This window comes from Mustelus asterias, chromosome 2 (assembly GCF_964213995.1).
Source record: "Mustelus asterias chromosome 2, sMusAst1.hap1.1, whole genome shotgun sequence".
NCBI classification, from domain to species: Eukaryota; Metazoa; Chordata; class Chondrichthyes; order Carcharhiniformes; family Triakidae; genus Mustelus; species Mustelus asterias.
In genome coordinates this window covers 5040884-5054523 of record NC_135802.1, presented here as the reverse complement: position 1 = coordinate 5054523, position 13640 = coordinate 5040884, and the positions used below count along the sequence as shown (strand labels likewise).

The 13640-nt window shown below is 51.7% G+C and overlaps 1 protein-coding gene across 2 annotated transcripts in view; it reads right to left on the bottom strand.

Moving 5' to 3' along the window:
* LOC144504701 (NFX1-type zinc finger-containing protein 1-like) overlaps positions 1 to 13640 on the bottom strand; it is a 47296-nt gene that overhangs the window by 14215 nt on the left and 19441 nt on the right. For both annotated transcript variants that reach the window (XM_078230440.1, XM_078230431.1), the window contains exons 6-10: positions 12481 to 12626; positions 10263 to 10403; positions 8364 to 8514; positions 5778 to 5922; positions 3697 to 3819 (exon numbers count right to left, since the gene is read on the bottom strand). In XM_078230440.1, coding sequence (XP_078086566.1) covers positions 3697 to 3819; positions 5778 to 5922; positions 8364 to 8514; positions 10263 to 10403; positions 12481 to 12626 — 706 coding nt within the window. The remainder of the gene's footprint in view (positions 1 to 3696; positions 3820 to 5777; positions 5923 to 8363; positions 8515 to 10262; positions 10404 to 12480; positions 12627 to 13640) is intronic.

Below are 13640 nucleotides of genomic sequence, written 5' to 3'. Positions count from 1 at the left end.
GTGCTGCATTGTCAGAAGTACCATTATTCAGGAGAGACATTAAACTGAGCCCCTCTCTGTAGGGGCTGACTGCCCTCAACAAGTGGTGATGTGGAGGTGCCAGCGTTGGACTGGGGTGAACACAGTAAGAAGTCTCACAATACCAGGTTAAAGTTGAACAGGTTTATTTGGTAGCACAAGCCACAAGCATTCAGAGCGCTGCTCCTTCACCAGGTGAGTGGGAGTTCTGTTCACAAACAGGGCATATAAAGACACAAACTCAATTTACAAAATAATCGTTGGAATGCGAGTCTTTACAGGTAATCAAGTCTCAAAGGTACAGACAATGTGAGTGGAGTGAGGGTTAAGCACAGGTTAAAGAGATGTGTATTGTCTCCAGACAGGACAGTGAGTGAGATTTTGCAAGTCCAGTCAAGTTGTGGGGGTTACAGATAGTGTGACATGAACCCAAGAACACGGGACACGGTGGACAGAGTACCCTTCGTCATCCAGAACTTCCCCGGAGCGGAGAAGCTACGACATCTTCTCCGGAGCCTTTAACATGTCATTGATGAAGACGAACATCTCGCCAAGGCCATCCCCACACCCCCACTAAGAAGTGACCTTCAAACAACCGCACAACCTCAAACGGACGATTGTCCGCAGCAAACTACCCAGCCTTCAGGAGAACAGTGACCACGACACCACACAACCCTGCCACAGCAACCTCTGCAAGACATGCCGGATCATCGACACGGATGCCATCATCTCACGTGAGAACACCATCCACCAGATACATACACTTGCAACTCGGCCAACATTGTCGACCTGATACGCTGCAGGAAAGGATGTCCCAAGGCATGGTACATTGGGGAGACCATGCAGACGCTACGACAACGGATGAATGAACTCCGCTCGACGATCACCAGGCAAGAGTGTGCTCTTCCTGTTGGGCAACACATTCGGCCTCTGATCTTCGGGTAATCGTTCTCTAAAGCGGCCTTCACAACACACGACAGCGCAGAGTCGCCGAGCAGAAACTGATAGCCAAGTTCCGCACACATGAGGACGGCCTCAACCGGGATATTGGGTTCATGTCACACTATCTGTAACTCCCACGACTTGCCTGGGCTTGCAAAATCTCACTAACTGTCCTGGCTGGAGACAATACACATCTCTTTAACCTGTGCTTAACCCTCTCTCCACTCACATTGTCTGTACCTTTAAGACTTGATTACCTGTAAAGACTCGCATTCCAACCACTATTTTGGAAATTGAGTTTGTGTCTTTATGTGCCCTGTTTGTGAACAGAACTCCCACTCACCTGAAGAAGGGGCAGCGCTCCGAAAGCTAGTGGCTTTTGCTACCAAATAAACCTGTTGGACTTTAACCTGGTGTTGTGAGACTTCTTGCTGTCTCAATAAGTGGCCCAGGAGTCTCCACGTCAAGACAGGGCCAGGGTCAGACCCAGGAGAAATAAATCAGAGAAACAGTGATAAAAAATGGTAGGTTTTCCAAAAAGTATTCTTTGAACATTTTTGCTCTACTGGCAGAGTGATTAGCACTGCTGCCTCACAGCGCCAGGGACCTGGGTTCGATTCTTGGTGTGGGTCACTATCTGTGCGGAGTCTGCACGTTCTCCCCGTGGGTTTCCTCCGAGTGCTCCAGTTTCCTCCCATAGTCCGAAAGACGTGCTGGTTAGGGTGCATTGACCCGAACAGGCGCCGGAGTGTGGCAACTAGGGGAATTTCATGGCAACTTCATTGCAGTGTTAATGTAAGCCTTACTCATGACAATAATAAATAAATAATTAAAAACTCAAAGTTTATTAGTTACGAGTAGGCTTACATTAACACTGCAATGAAGTTACTGTGAAATTCTTCTAGTCTCCACACTGTGGCGCCTGTTTGGGTACACTGAGGGAGAATTTAGCATGGCCAATGCTCCTAACCAGCATGTCTTTCGGACTGTGGGAGGAAACCGGTGCACCCGGAGGAAACCCACGCAGACACGGGGAGAATGTGCAAACTCCAAACAGACAGTGACCCAAGGTCAGAATCGAACCCAGGACCTTGGTGCTGGAAAATAATTGGGCAATCCTTGACTGTCATTTAAAAATCAGGAAATTAAATGGCTTGGGAAGGCAATGTGCTGTGGTTATGTCAGATAGGTTCTGTTGATGGATGATAAATACCCACTAGTTAAGGTAACAAGGTAGAAAGGTGCTGAGTATTGATTAGGTAATGATATAAAGAGTCAGTCAGCATCAGGGGGAGGAATGGTGAGCGGAGAGGTCAGCTCTGTAATAAACAGTCTCTATCAAAGCACTCGAGTGAAAAGGCCTTAAGAAATAGGAACTGGAGTAGGCCCTTCAGCCCATCCAGTCTAGTCTCAGTATCTTCTTCACAACCAGATGTGGGAATGTTCCCACATCCTGCTGCACAATGGGCAACCAAAAGCATGAATGTAGGGCGCACTTGGCCAAAACTCATGTGGTGATGCCTCCAGGGATAAGCCCAGCCAGAGTTGGCAACCTAGTCGGCCAGAGGGATGGATTAGTTCCCATGGCCGCTATTTGACAGAGATTCAGCCTGGTGACCTGTCTAATATTTAACCCTCAACCAACAGCACAGAGGATGACCTACTCACGATGATGCTGCTGTGCTCCAATTGGCTGCTACATTTCCCCCTGTTACAATAGTGATTACAATACAATAAAATATTTCATTGAAGCAGAAGAAATAGGAACAGGAGTAGGCCATTCAGCCCCTCGAGACTGCTCCGCAACTCAGTAGAATCATGGCTGATCTTTGACATTGCCCAAGGTTGTGAAAGGAATTATATAAATAGAAACATAAAAACTAGAAGCAGGAGGAGGCCATTCGGCCCTTTGAGCCTGCTCTGCCATTCATCTTGATCATGGAATTCAATATCCTGATTCCCCCCCGCCACAACCCTTGATCCCTTTAGCCCCAAGAGCTATATCTAATTTCTTCTTCAAATCAGACAACGTTTTGGCCTCAACTACTTTCTGTGGTAGTGAATTGCACACATTCACTACTCTCTGGGTGAAGAAATTTCTCCTCACCTCAGTTCTGAAAGATTTACCCCTTATCCTCAAACTATGACCCCGAGTTCTTAACTCCCCCACCATTGAGAACATTCTTTCCCTGTTAGAATTTTATAAGTTTCTATGAGAACCCCTCTCACTCTTCTAAACTCCAGTGAATATAATCCTAACTGACTTAGTCTCTCCTCATATGACAGACCTGCCATCCCAGGAATCAGCCTGGTAAAGCTTCGCTGTACTTCCTCTATAGCAAGGACATCCTTCCTCAGATAAGGACACCAAAACTGCACACAATACTCCAGGTGTGGCCTCACCAACGCCCTGTACAATTACAGCAAAACATCCCTATCCCTATACTCAAATCCTCTCGCTGTGAAGGCCAACATACCATTTGCCTTCTTTACTGCCTGCTGTACCTGCACGCTTACTTTCAGCGACTGATGCATGAGGACTCCAAGGTCTCGCTGAGTATCTACCTCTCTCAATTTACACCCACTCAAATAATAATCTGTCTTCCTATTATTGCTATCAAAGTGGACAACCTCACATTCATGCATAAATGAAGATAGTTTCTTTGTCTTTTATTGTCAGTTTATTTCCTGGTTCCAGCAGCAGTGTTTTTTGGGGGGGGGGGGGGGGGGGGTTACCTGTACAAACGCCAGCGATCGACAAGAGCCAGCTCCCAAACGTCTTGAAAACTCCGGACCTCCTCCTCCCCCATGACGTTCTGATCCGCCAAATATTTCCGAATTCCCAGTGTGTCCGTATCACTGTGACAACAATAAAAAGAAAGGAAGGAGCTGTTTAACTGTTTCTGGGCCTTGACTGACCCGCATGGGCCTTCCGAATCTCGGGCACTCCTGTGTTGTAGCTTTACCAGGTTGGCACGGGGGGGGGGGGGGTTTAATCAAAGAATGTTGTGGATTGTCAGAACAGAGTTTTCAGAGCAGATTGTTGGACGTGGACTGGACTGAAGCCTCCTCAGGGCACATGGACCTACCACCTCACCCGCTATGGAATCAGAGCGGGCGAGGGTCCGACAACGGAACTCTCCGGTGATCTTTGGCGGGAATTTCCGATCTCACCCGAGTGAGGCCATAAAATCCCATCTGAGGTCAAAGGACATTTCCATTGTCCGTCCCTCATCCGCTCCGATTCCGTGGCAGGCGGGCTGGGAGAGTTCCGGTAATTGTTAAAGAATGTTCTGTATCATTCGATTTAGAATGTTGTTAATCGGAGAATGTTGTGGATTGCCCAAGCAGAGTTTTCAGAGCAGGTTGCTGGATGTGGGCTGGGCTGAAGCCTCATCAGTGAGAATAAGTCATTTTTTTCAGTTTTCCAGTAAGAGCATCAATGAGGCAGGGAAAGGCCTCAGGGAAGAGCTGCATAATTGGAGTGATATTGAAGCCTGGCTGGTTAGATTGGACTGCTCATTAAGTCAGTGTTGATCCCCTTGCTGGATGGTGGAATGTGGGATATGACTGCGGCTGAATACAATTCTACTGCTGCTGATGATCCACAGCACCTCATGGAGTTTTTGCTTTTCATTTCATGAGATGTGGGTATCACTGGAAAGGCAACATTTTCTGCCCAGACCTACTTGCCCTTGAACTGAGCCATTTCAGAGGGCAGTCAGAGGGCTCTGGAGTCACATGTAGGCCAGACCAGGTAAGGATGGCAGATTTCCTTCCCTAAAGGATATTAGTGACCAGATGGGTTTTTACAGTTGACAATGGTTTCATGGCCAGAATTAAAGTTACAGACTGTGACTGAATGAAATTCATTGAATTTCACTTCTATCAGCTGCTGTGCTGGGATTTGAACCGGTGTTGAGATTCGAACCCCTGTCCCCACAGAATTAACTTAGAGCTCTGGACTACCAGTCCAGTGACATTACCATTTCACCACAGTCTCCCCAGTCTGCCTGTTCGGGAATCGATCCTGTTGAACACAGTGAACAAAGAACAAAGAAAATTACAGCACAGGAACAGGCCCTTCGGCCCTCCAGGCCTGCACCGACCAAGCTGCCCAACTGAACTAAAACCCCCTACACTTCCAGGAACCATATCCCTCTATTCCCATCCTATTCATGTATTTGTCCAGACACCCCTTAAAACTCACTATCGTATCTGCTTCCACTACCTCCCCCGGCAGCGAGTTCCAGGCACCCACCACCCTCTGTGTAAAAAACCTTGCCTCGTACACCTCCTTTAAACCTTGCCCCTCGCACCTTAAACCTGTACCCCCTAGTAATTGACTCTTCCACCCTGGGAAAAAGCTTCTGACTATCCACTCTGTCCATGCCTCTCATAATCTTGTAGACTTCTATCAGGTTGCCCCTCAACCTCTGTCATTCCAGTGAGAACAAACCAAGTTTCTCCAACCTCTCCTCATAGCTAGTGCCCTCCATACCAGGCAACATCCTGGTAAATCTTTTCTGCACCCTCTCCAAAGCCTCCACATCCTTCTGGTAGTGTGGCGACCAGAATTGAATGCTATATTCCAAGTGCGGCCTAACTAAGGTTCTATAAAGCTGCAACATGACTTGCTAATTTTTAAACTCAATGCCCCGGCCGATGAAGGCAAGCATGCCGTATGCCTTCTCGACTACCTTCTCCACCTGCATTGCCACTTTCAGTGACCTGTGTACCTGTACACCCAGATCCCTCTGCCTATCAATTCTCTGGTATACAGTGGTTTAGTCGAACAGAAGTTTAATCATCGATACCTCACGTCAGGGTCCATGACGAATGCAAACTTCTCTCCTGCCCACTGCTCAATGCTGCACAGAGGATCACGGGGATCACTGCCGTCTGGATCAAACTCAAACTCCTCCTCCTCCTCCTCACAGGCTTTGTATCGGCACTTAAACTCTGAACAGCCATCCGAGTAAAGAGACACAGTAAGAATTAGTTCAACATGTGGTTGTATAAAAAAAACTCATAATCCAGAGAAAGTTTAAACTCAAAATCCACCCGGACCAACCTGTGCATGAAATGATTCGCCCAGCAACCTTCCTTAAATCCTTCCACCAATTATCATAGAATCCCTACACAGTGCAGAAGGAGGCCATTCAGCCCATTGAGTCTGTATCAACTCTCTGATAGAGCATCTTACCTAGGCCCACTCCCCTATCCTCATAATTCCACACTTCACGTTTTTAGGTGTCCAGATCTCCAACAACCTGTCCTGGTCCCCCCATGCCAACACTATAGTTAAGAAAGTCCACCAACGTCTCTACTTTCCCAGAAGATTAAAGAAATTTGGCATGTCAGCTACGATTCTCACCAACTTTTACAGATGCACCATAGAAAGCATTCTTTCTGGTTGTATCACAGCTTGGTATGGCTCTTGCTCTACCCAAGACCGCAAGAAACTAGAAAAGATCGTGAGTGAAGCCTAGTCCATCATGCAAACCATTCTCCCATCCATTGACTCTGTCTACACTTCCTGCTGCCTCGGCAAAGCAGCCAGCATAATTAAGGACCCCACGCACCCCGGACATTCTCTCTTCCACCTTCTTCCGTCGGGAAAAAGATACAAAAGTCTGAGGTCACGTACCAACCGACTCAAGAACAGCTTCTCCCCTGCTGCTGTCAGACTTTTGAATGGACCTTTCTCTGATCTTTCTCTGCACCCCAGCTATGACTGTAACACTACATTCTGCACTCTCTCCTTTTCTATGAACAGTATGCTTTGTCTGTATAGCGCGCAAGAAACAATACTTTTCACTGTATGCTAATACACTTGACAATAATAAATCAAATTTAAAATGGCCAATCCACATCTTTGGATTGTGGGAGGAAACCAGAGCACCCGGAGGAAACCCATGCAGACACTGGGAGAATGCACACAGTCACCTGAGGCCGGAATTTGCTGGAAGGCAGTAGTGCTAAGCACTGTGCCACCGTGCCGCCCTATAACATTTCAACCTATTTTCCCCTTTCCACTTTGTTTTATCAAATCCCCCCAATTTTATACACCTCAATTAAACCTTCCCTCAGTCTCCTATGTTACTCGGTAAACAAACCCCAGCCTATCCAATCTGCCCTCATTACTCGAATAACTTGCTGCGTTTATTCGGATCTGGTTGAAATGCTGGCGGAAGCAGATTCAATAATCACTTTCACAAAGATCGGCAATCTAGTGAAACGGGCCGCTCTAGCTTTCGTTCCCTCAACGTTGTACACCTTACACACATTTCACCGTTTAGGGGCTAGGGTGGCGTCTTGTGGGCGCAGTGGGTAGAGTTCCTGCCTCTGAGCCAGAAATCCCGGGTTCAAATCCCACCCCGGACTTGATGGCCAAGAAGGTCTGTTTATAATACGGCCAAACAGGCTGGAGTATCAGCCTGCAAACACTTCCAGCACGGGCCAAAGGCAGGAAGAATGTTGGAGCCACGACCATCATGGTCCATAGCTCCAGAGGACAACACGCAATAAAAGTGTAAGTTGCCACAGTCACTGAGTGACCTGTAGCACATGTAATGGTCTGTCAGTGTAATGACTTTAATCAGGCAATTGCAGTTGGCCGGTTAGAATATCAACTCCCTGCTTAAGGGCCAAACTGATGGGCCAATCAAGGAGCTTCTTGCTCTGTATTTAACCATGCGTGCCAGTTCCTCTGGGACTCCTAGTGTAGACTGCTGACTGGGCGGCACGGTAGCACAGTGGTTAGCACTGCTGCTTTACAGCTCCAGGGACCTGGGTTCGATTCCCGGCTCGGGTCACTGTCTGTGTGGAGTTTGCACATTCTCCTCGTGTCTGCGTGGGTTTCCTCCAAGTGCTCCGGTTTCCCCCCACACTCCAAAGATGTGCGGGTTAGGTTGATTGGCCATGCTAAAATTGCCCCTTAGTGTCCTGAGATGCATAGGTTAGAGGGATTAGTGGGTAAAATATGTAGGGATATGGGGGTAGGGCCTGGGTGGGATTGTGGTCGGTGCAGACTCGATGGGCCGAATGGCCTCTTTCTGTACTGTAGGGTTTCTATGATTCTATGAAAGCACTCTGAATGCTGCTGTCAGACTTGGAAATAAAGGGATTTTGGTGAAGGGACTTCTTACAGTCAGTGAGACTCGCACAGCACATCAATTCATCCCCATGTCAAACTAGACCCCATGAGGTGCATCAAGGGGAAAATGAAGCGTACGCAGGTGCACACACACCGGCACGCGCGCGCACACGCACTGCGCTCTATTGGGATTCCGTCGACTTTGATGCAATATTCCTTCAGGGAACTGCATTTTTAATTTCTCCCAGTTTGTTGTTATTTAGTTAACAAAAAGCAGCGCAGCCGACTGGAAATGTAAACTTGCCAGTTGACGGGGATTTTTCGGACGGACTGTATGTGAAGTATCTGCTGGATTTGGTCTCTGGCCCCATTCCATTTGCATCCTGTGGCCAGAGGTGAGGAGGAATCTGCAGCCACTTCAGGATAACCGTCTCCTCCAGATTGTCCACCGGGATCTGTAGGAACATCGGGAGCAAAGGCAGCATTGATTAGTCACATTAAAACGGAGGTGAAGCCCATCCCACATTCCCCCCCCGACCACCCCACCTCACCCACCCCCGACTCCCCTTCCCCACCCCCTCACCCATCCCAGACTCCCCTCACCCACCCCCGACTCCCCTTCCCCACCCCCTCACCCATCCCAGACTCCCCTCACCCACCCCCGACTCCCCTTCCCCACCCCCACCCCCTCACCCATCCCCACCCCCTCACCCATCCCAGACTCCCCTCACCCACCCCCGACTCCCCTTCCCCACCCCCGACTCCCCTTCCCCACCCATCCCAGACCCCTCACCCACCCATTTCAGACCCCACCCCCTCACCCATCCCAGACTCCCCTCCCCCACCCGCCTCACCCATCCCAGACTCCCCACCCTCCTCACCCATCCCCCACCCTCCTCACCCATCCCAGACTCCCCTCCCCCACCCCCGACTCCCTCCCCCACCCCCACTCCTCCCCAATCCCAGACTCCCCCCCCCTCCCCAATCCCAGACTCCCCCCCCCTCCCCAATCCCAGACGTCCCTACCTCCCCGCTCCCCAATCCCAGACTCCGCCCCCCCCACCCAACCTCACCAATCCCAGACTCGTCCCCTCCCCATACTCCCCCCGCTACCCAATACCAGACTCCCCTCCCTCACCAATCCCAGATTCCCCCGACTCTTCAATCCCAGACTCCCCCCGCCCCCCCCAGACTCTCCCCCTCCACCAAGACCAGACTCCCCTCCACCCTCCCCAATCCCAGACTCCCCCCCGCAACCAATCCAAGACTCCCCCCCGCTCTCCCCAATCCCAAACTCCCCCCGCCTTCCCCAATCCCAGACTCCCTCCCCGCCCTCCTCAATCCCAGACACCCCCTCCCCAATCCCAGACTCCCTCCCCGCCCTCCTCAATCCCAGACACCCCCCCCCAATCCCAGACACTCCCCCCCCAATCCCAGACTCCCCCCCTCCCCAATCCCAGACTCCCCCCCCTCCCCAATCCCAGACTCCCCCCCCTCCCCAATCCCAGACTCCCCCCCCCCCCCTCCCCAATCCCAGACTCCCCCCCCCCCCTCCCCAATCCCAGACTCCCCCCCCCTCCCCAATCCCAGACTCCTCCCCCCTCCCCAATCCCAGACTCTCCCCCCCCCTCCCCAATCCCAGACTCTCCCCCCCCCTCCCCAATCCCAGACTCTCCCTCCCCTCCCCAATCCCAGACTCCCCCCCCTCCCCAATCCCAGACTCCCCCCCCCTCCCCAATCCCAGACTCCCCCCCCTCCCCAATCCCAGACTCCCCCCCCCCCCTCCCCAATCCCAGACTCCCCCCCCCTCCCCAATCCCAGACTCCTCCCCCCTCCCCAATCCCAGACTCTCCCCCCCCCTCCCCAATCCCAGACTCTCCCCCCCCCTCCCCAATCCCAGACTCTCCCTCCCCTCCCCAATCCCAGACTCCCCCCCTCCCCAATCCCAGACTCCCCCCCCTCCCCAATCCCAGACTCCCCCCCCCTCCCCAATCCCAGACTCCCCCCCCCTCCCCAATCCCAGACTCTCCCCCCCCCATCCCAGACTCCTCCCCCTCCCCGCTCGCCAATCCCAGACTCCCTCCCTCCCTCGCAGTAACATTCTAACTATCCCATAGCCCTCTCTCTGCAGACTGCTCTACAATATAAAATGACAGCGGCCCCTGAGCCAGAGTGAGCCAGTCAGTGAGTGATGTACGATTACCGAAGTCAGTCCCAATTCCGTCATGTCTAGTTTCATTTCTGGTTCCAGCTCCTTCTCGTGTAGGATTCCCACTGGGAGCAGTTCCAGAACTTTGGAGCAGAACATGATATCTTTCTTAATGGATTCAATTTGCTCTTTAAGCTGAAACAGATCAGAGTTATGAAATAGAGACAGGATCACACAGACACACATGCCGACCCTCCGACAGCGCGGCACGCCAACCCTCCGACAGCGCAGCACCCCCTCAGCGCTGACACTCCGACAGTGCGGCACTCCCTCAGCGCTGACACTCCGACAGTGCGGCACTCCCTCAGCACTGACCCTCCGACAGCGCGGCACTCCCTCAGCACTGACACTCCGACAGCGCGGCACTCCCTCAGCACCCACCCTCCGACAGCGCGGCACTCCCTCAGCGCTGACACTCCGACAGTGCGGCACTCCCTCAGCGCTGACACTCCGACAGCGCAGCACTCCCTCAACGCTGACACTCCAATAGCGCGGCGTGCCCTCAGCACCCACCCTCCGACAGTGCGGCACTCCCTCAGCGCTGACACTCCGACGGCGCAGCACTCCCTCAGCACTGACCCTCTGACAGTGCAGCACTCCCTCAGTACTGACCCTCCGACAGTGCGGCACTCCTTCAGCGCTGACACTCCGACAGCGCGGCACTCCCTCAGCACTGACCCTCTGACAGTGCAGCACTCCCTCAGTACTGACCCTCTGACAGTGCAGCACTCCCTCAGCCCTGACCCTCCGACAGTGCGGCACTCCCTCAGCGCTGACCCTCTGACAGCGCAGCACTCCCTCAGCACTGACACTCCGACAGCGCAGCACTCCCTCAGCACTGACCCTCTGACAGTGCGGCACTCCCTCAGCACTGACCCTCTGACAGCGCAGCACTCCCTCAGCGCTGACACTCCGACAGCGCAGCACTCCCTCAGCCCTGACCCTCCGACAGTGCGGCACTCCCTCAGCGCTGACACTCCGGCAGCGCAGCACTCCCTCAGCGCTGACACTCCGACAGCGCAGCACTCCCTCAGCGCTGACACTCCGACAGCGCAGCACTCCCTCAGCGCTGACACTCCGGCAGTGCGGCACTCCCTCAGCACTGACACTCGGGCAGTGCGGCACTCCCTCAGCGCTGACACTCCGACAGCGCAGCACTCCCTCAGCGCTGACACTCCGGCAGCGCGGCACTCCCTCAGCACTGACACTCCGGCAGTGCGGCACTCCCTCAGCACTGACACTCCGGCAGTGCGGCACTCCCTCAGCGCTGACACTCCGGCAGCGCGGCACGCCCACCCTCTGACCACGCAGCATGCCCTCAGCGCTGACCCTCCTATAGCACGGTGCACCTCCCCAGCGCTGCACTGTAGCTTCACCCTCGATAATGCTGCTGCTTCACAGCGCCAGGGAGCCGGGTTCAATTCCTAGCTTGGGTCAGTGTGTGGAGTTTTCACATTCTCCGCGTGTCTGCGTGGGTTTCCTCCGGGGGATTCGAGGAATCGGGTGGGAATTTCTGTTCCTTTCCCTTCGCTGTTTTGCAGCAGCCCCGCTAATGGCCAGCTGTGGGTTCATCCAGTGCCTCTGTAGGTGGGACCAGCTGGAAAATCCCATCCCCTGGGAGGGGCAAGACAATGGCAGGATTTGTAAACAAGAATTTTAAACTAGAAGCCGTACAGCTCTGGTGAAAAGAGGGATGAATGACCAGAACGGTGGCAATTTAGACAGCACAGCTTTGGATGAAAAGTCATCCTGAAAAACACTGAGGTGATGGCCTAGTGGTATTATCGCTAGACTATTAATCCAGAAGCTCAGCTAATGTTCCGGGGACCCAAGTTCAAATCCTGCCACAGCAGATGGTGGAATTGGAATTCAATAAAAAATATCTGGAATTAAGAATCTACTGATGACCATGAAACTATTGTCGATTGTTGGAAAAACCCATCTGGTTCACTAATGCCCTTTACAAAAGGAAATCTGCTTGTGTCCTTATCTGGTCTGGCCTACATGTGACTCCAGAGCCACAGCAATGTGGTTGACTCTCAACTGCCCTCCAAGGGCAACTAGGAATGGGCAATAAATGCTGACCAGCCAGCGACGCCCATGTCCCACAAATGAATTTTAAAACTCGATATAAATGTGGGTTTTTGCCTATTTTTTCCCTTTTGTGAATATACCATGTTTACAGACAGTTGGGATCACATGACAGACCCACCTCTTTGAACCTGCGTCTTTGTGTGGGAGTCAGGATCTTCTGTAACGTGGCTTTGCGAATGGCCTCCAGGGAGAGCGTCTGAAGCTTCTGGTTTTTGGAAAATCCCCCGATACGCACAATCCCAGTGGTTTTAAACTCCAGTATCCCTGAAAATAAAAAGCGAGAGTGACACTTGGCAACTAACTGGTGGGGCCTGCAGTGACCTCGGTCCTTGTAAATCAGCTTGACCCTCATACCAGGAGTAGCATAGATACAAACTGAGAATGGAACTTGAAAAAGCATGGAATAACCAATCGAGAATCTTCTATCGCATCAACCAATATCCTCCCGGAAGACCGGACTTCACCCAGCACAGGATGGCTGGTTCGTGATACGCGGCGACGCCAACAGCGTGGGTTCAATCCCTGTACTGACTGAGGTTATTCATGAAGGCCCCGCCTTCTCAACCTTGCCCCTCTCCTGAAGTGTGATGATCCTCAGGTTAAATCACCAGCAGTCAGCTCTCCCCCACATAAGGAGAGAGCCACCTATGGTCATCTGGGGCTATGGCGACTTTACCTTTACCACACACAAACCTGCTACAGTACGATCCACCCCCAACGTGGGCTATCCCCACCCGGGAAACAGAATGTAAAGGATCATATAGCATAGTGGGAGGCTATTCGGCCCATCGATTCTAAACTGGTTCTTTGAAAGTCCCAATACTTTGCTCTTCCCTCATAACCCTGCAATGACCTCCCCCCCCGCTTCAAACGTTTATCTAGTTTCCTTTTGTAATTTTGTCTTGGTTCAAGGCAGGCTGTTTTGATCATTACAACTCGTGTTTCAAATTAATCTCCAGCATTTCCCCTCTTGCTCCTCCAATCTGTCTCTACTGACCTTGCCATCCATCATTGGAAATAGTTTCACCGTGTCAACTCTTATCAAAACCCTCTTGATGTTCAAAATTGAAAAGAATCCTATTAAATCTCCTTTAGACATCTTTGTTCTTGTTACTCTTTGAGGCAAAGATGACCATGTTTATTATCTGTCCTTATCAGGTGCAGTATAATGTGGATAAATGTGAGGTTATCCACTTTGGTAGCAATAAGTGGAAGACAGATCATTACTTGAATGGGTGTAAATTGAGAGAGGTGGATACTCAGTGAGACCTTGGTGTC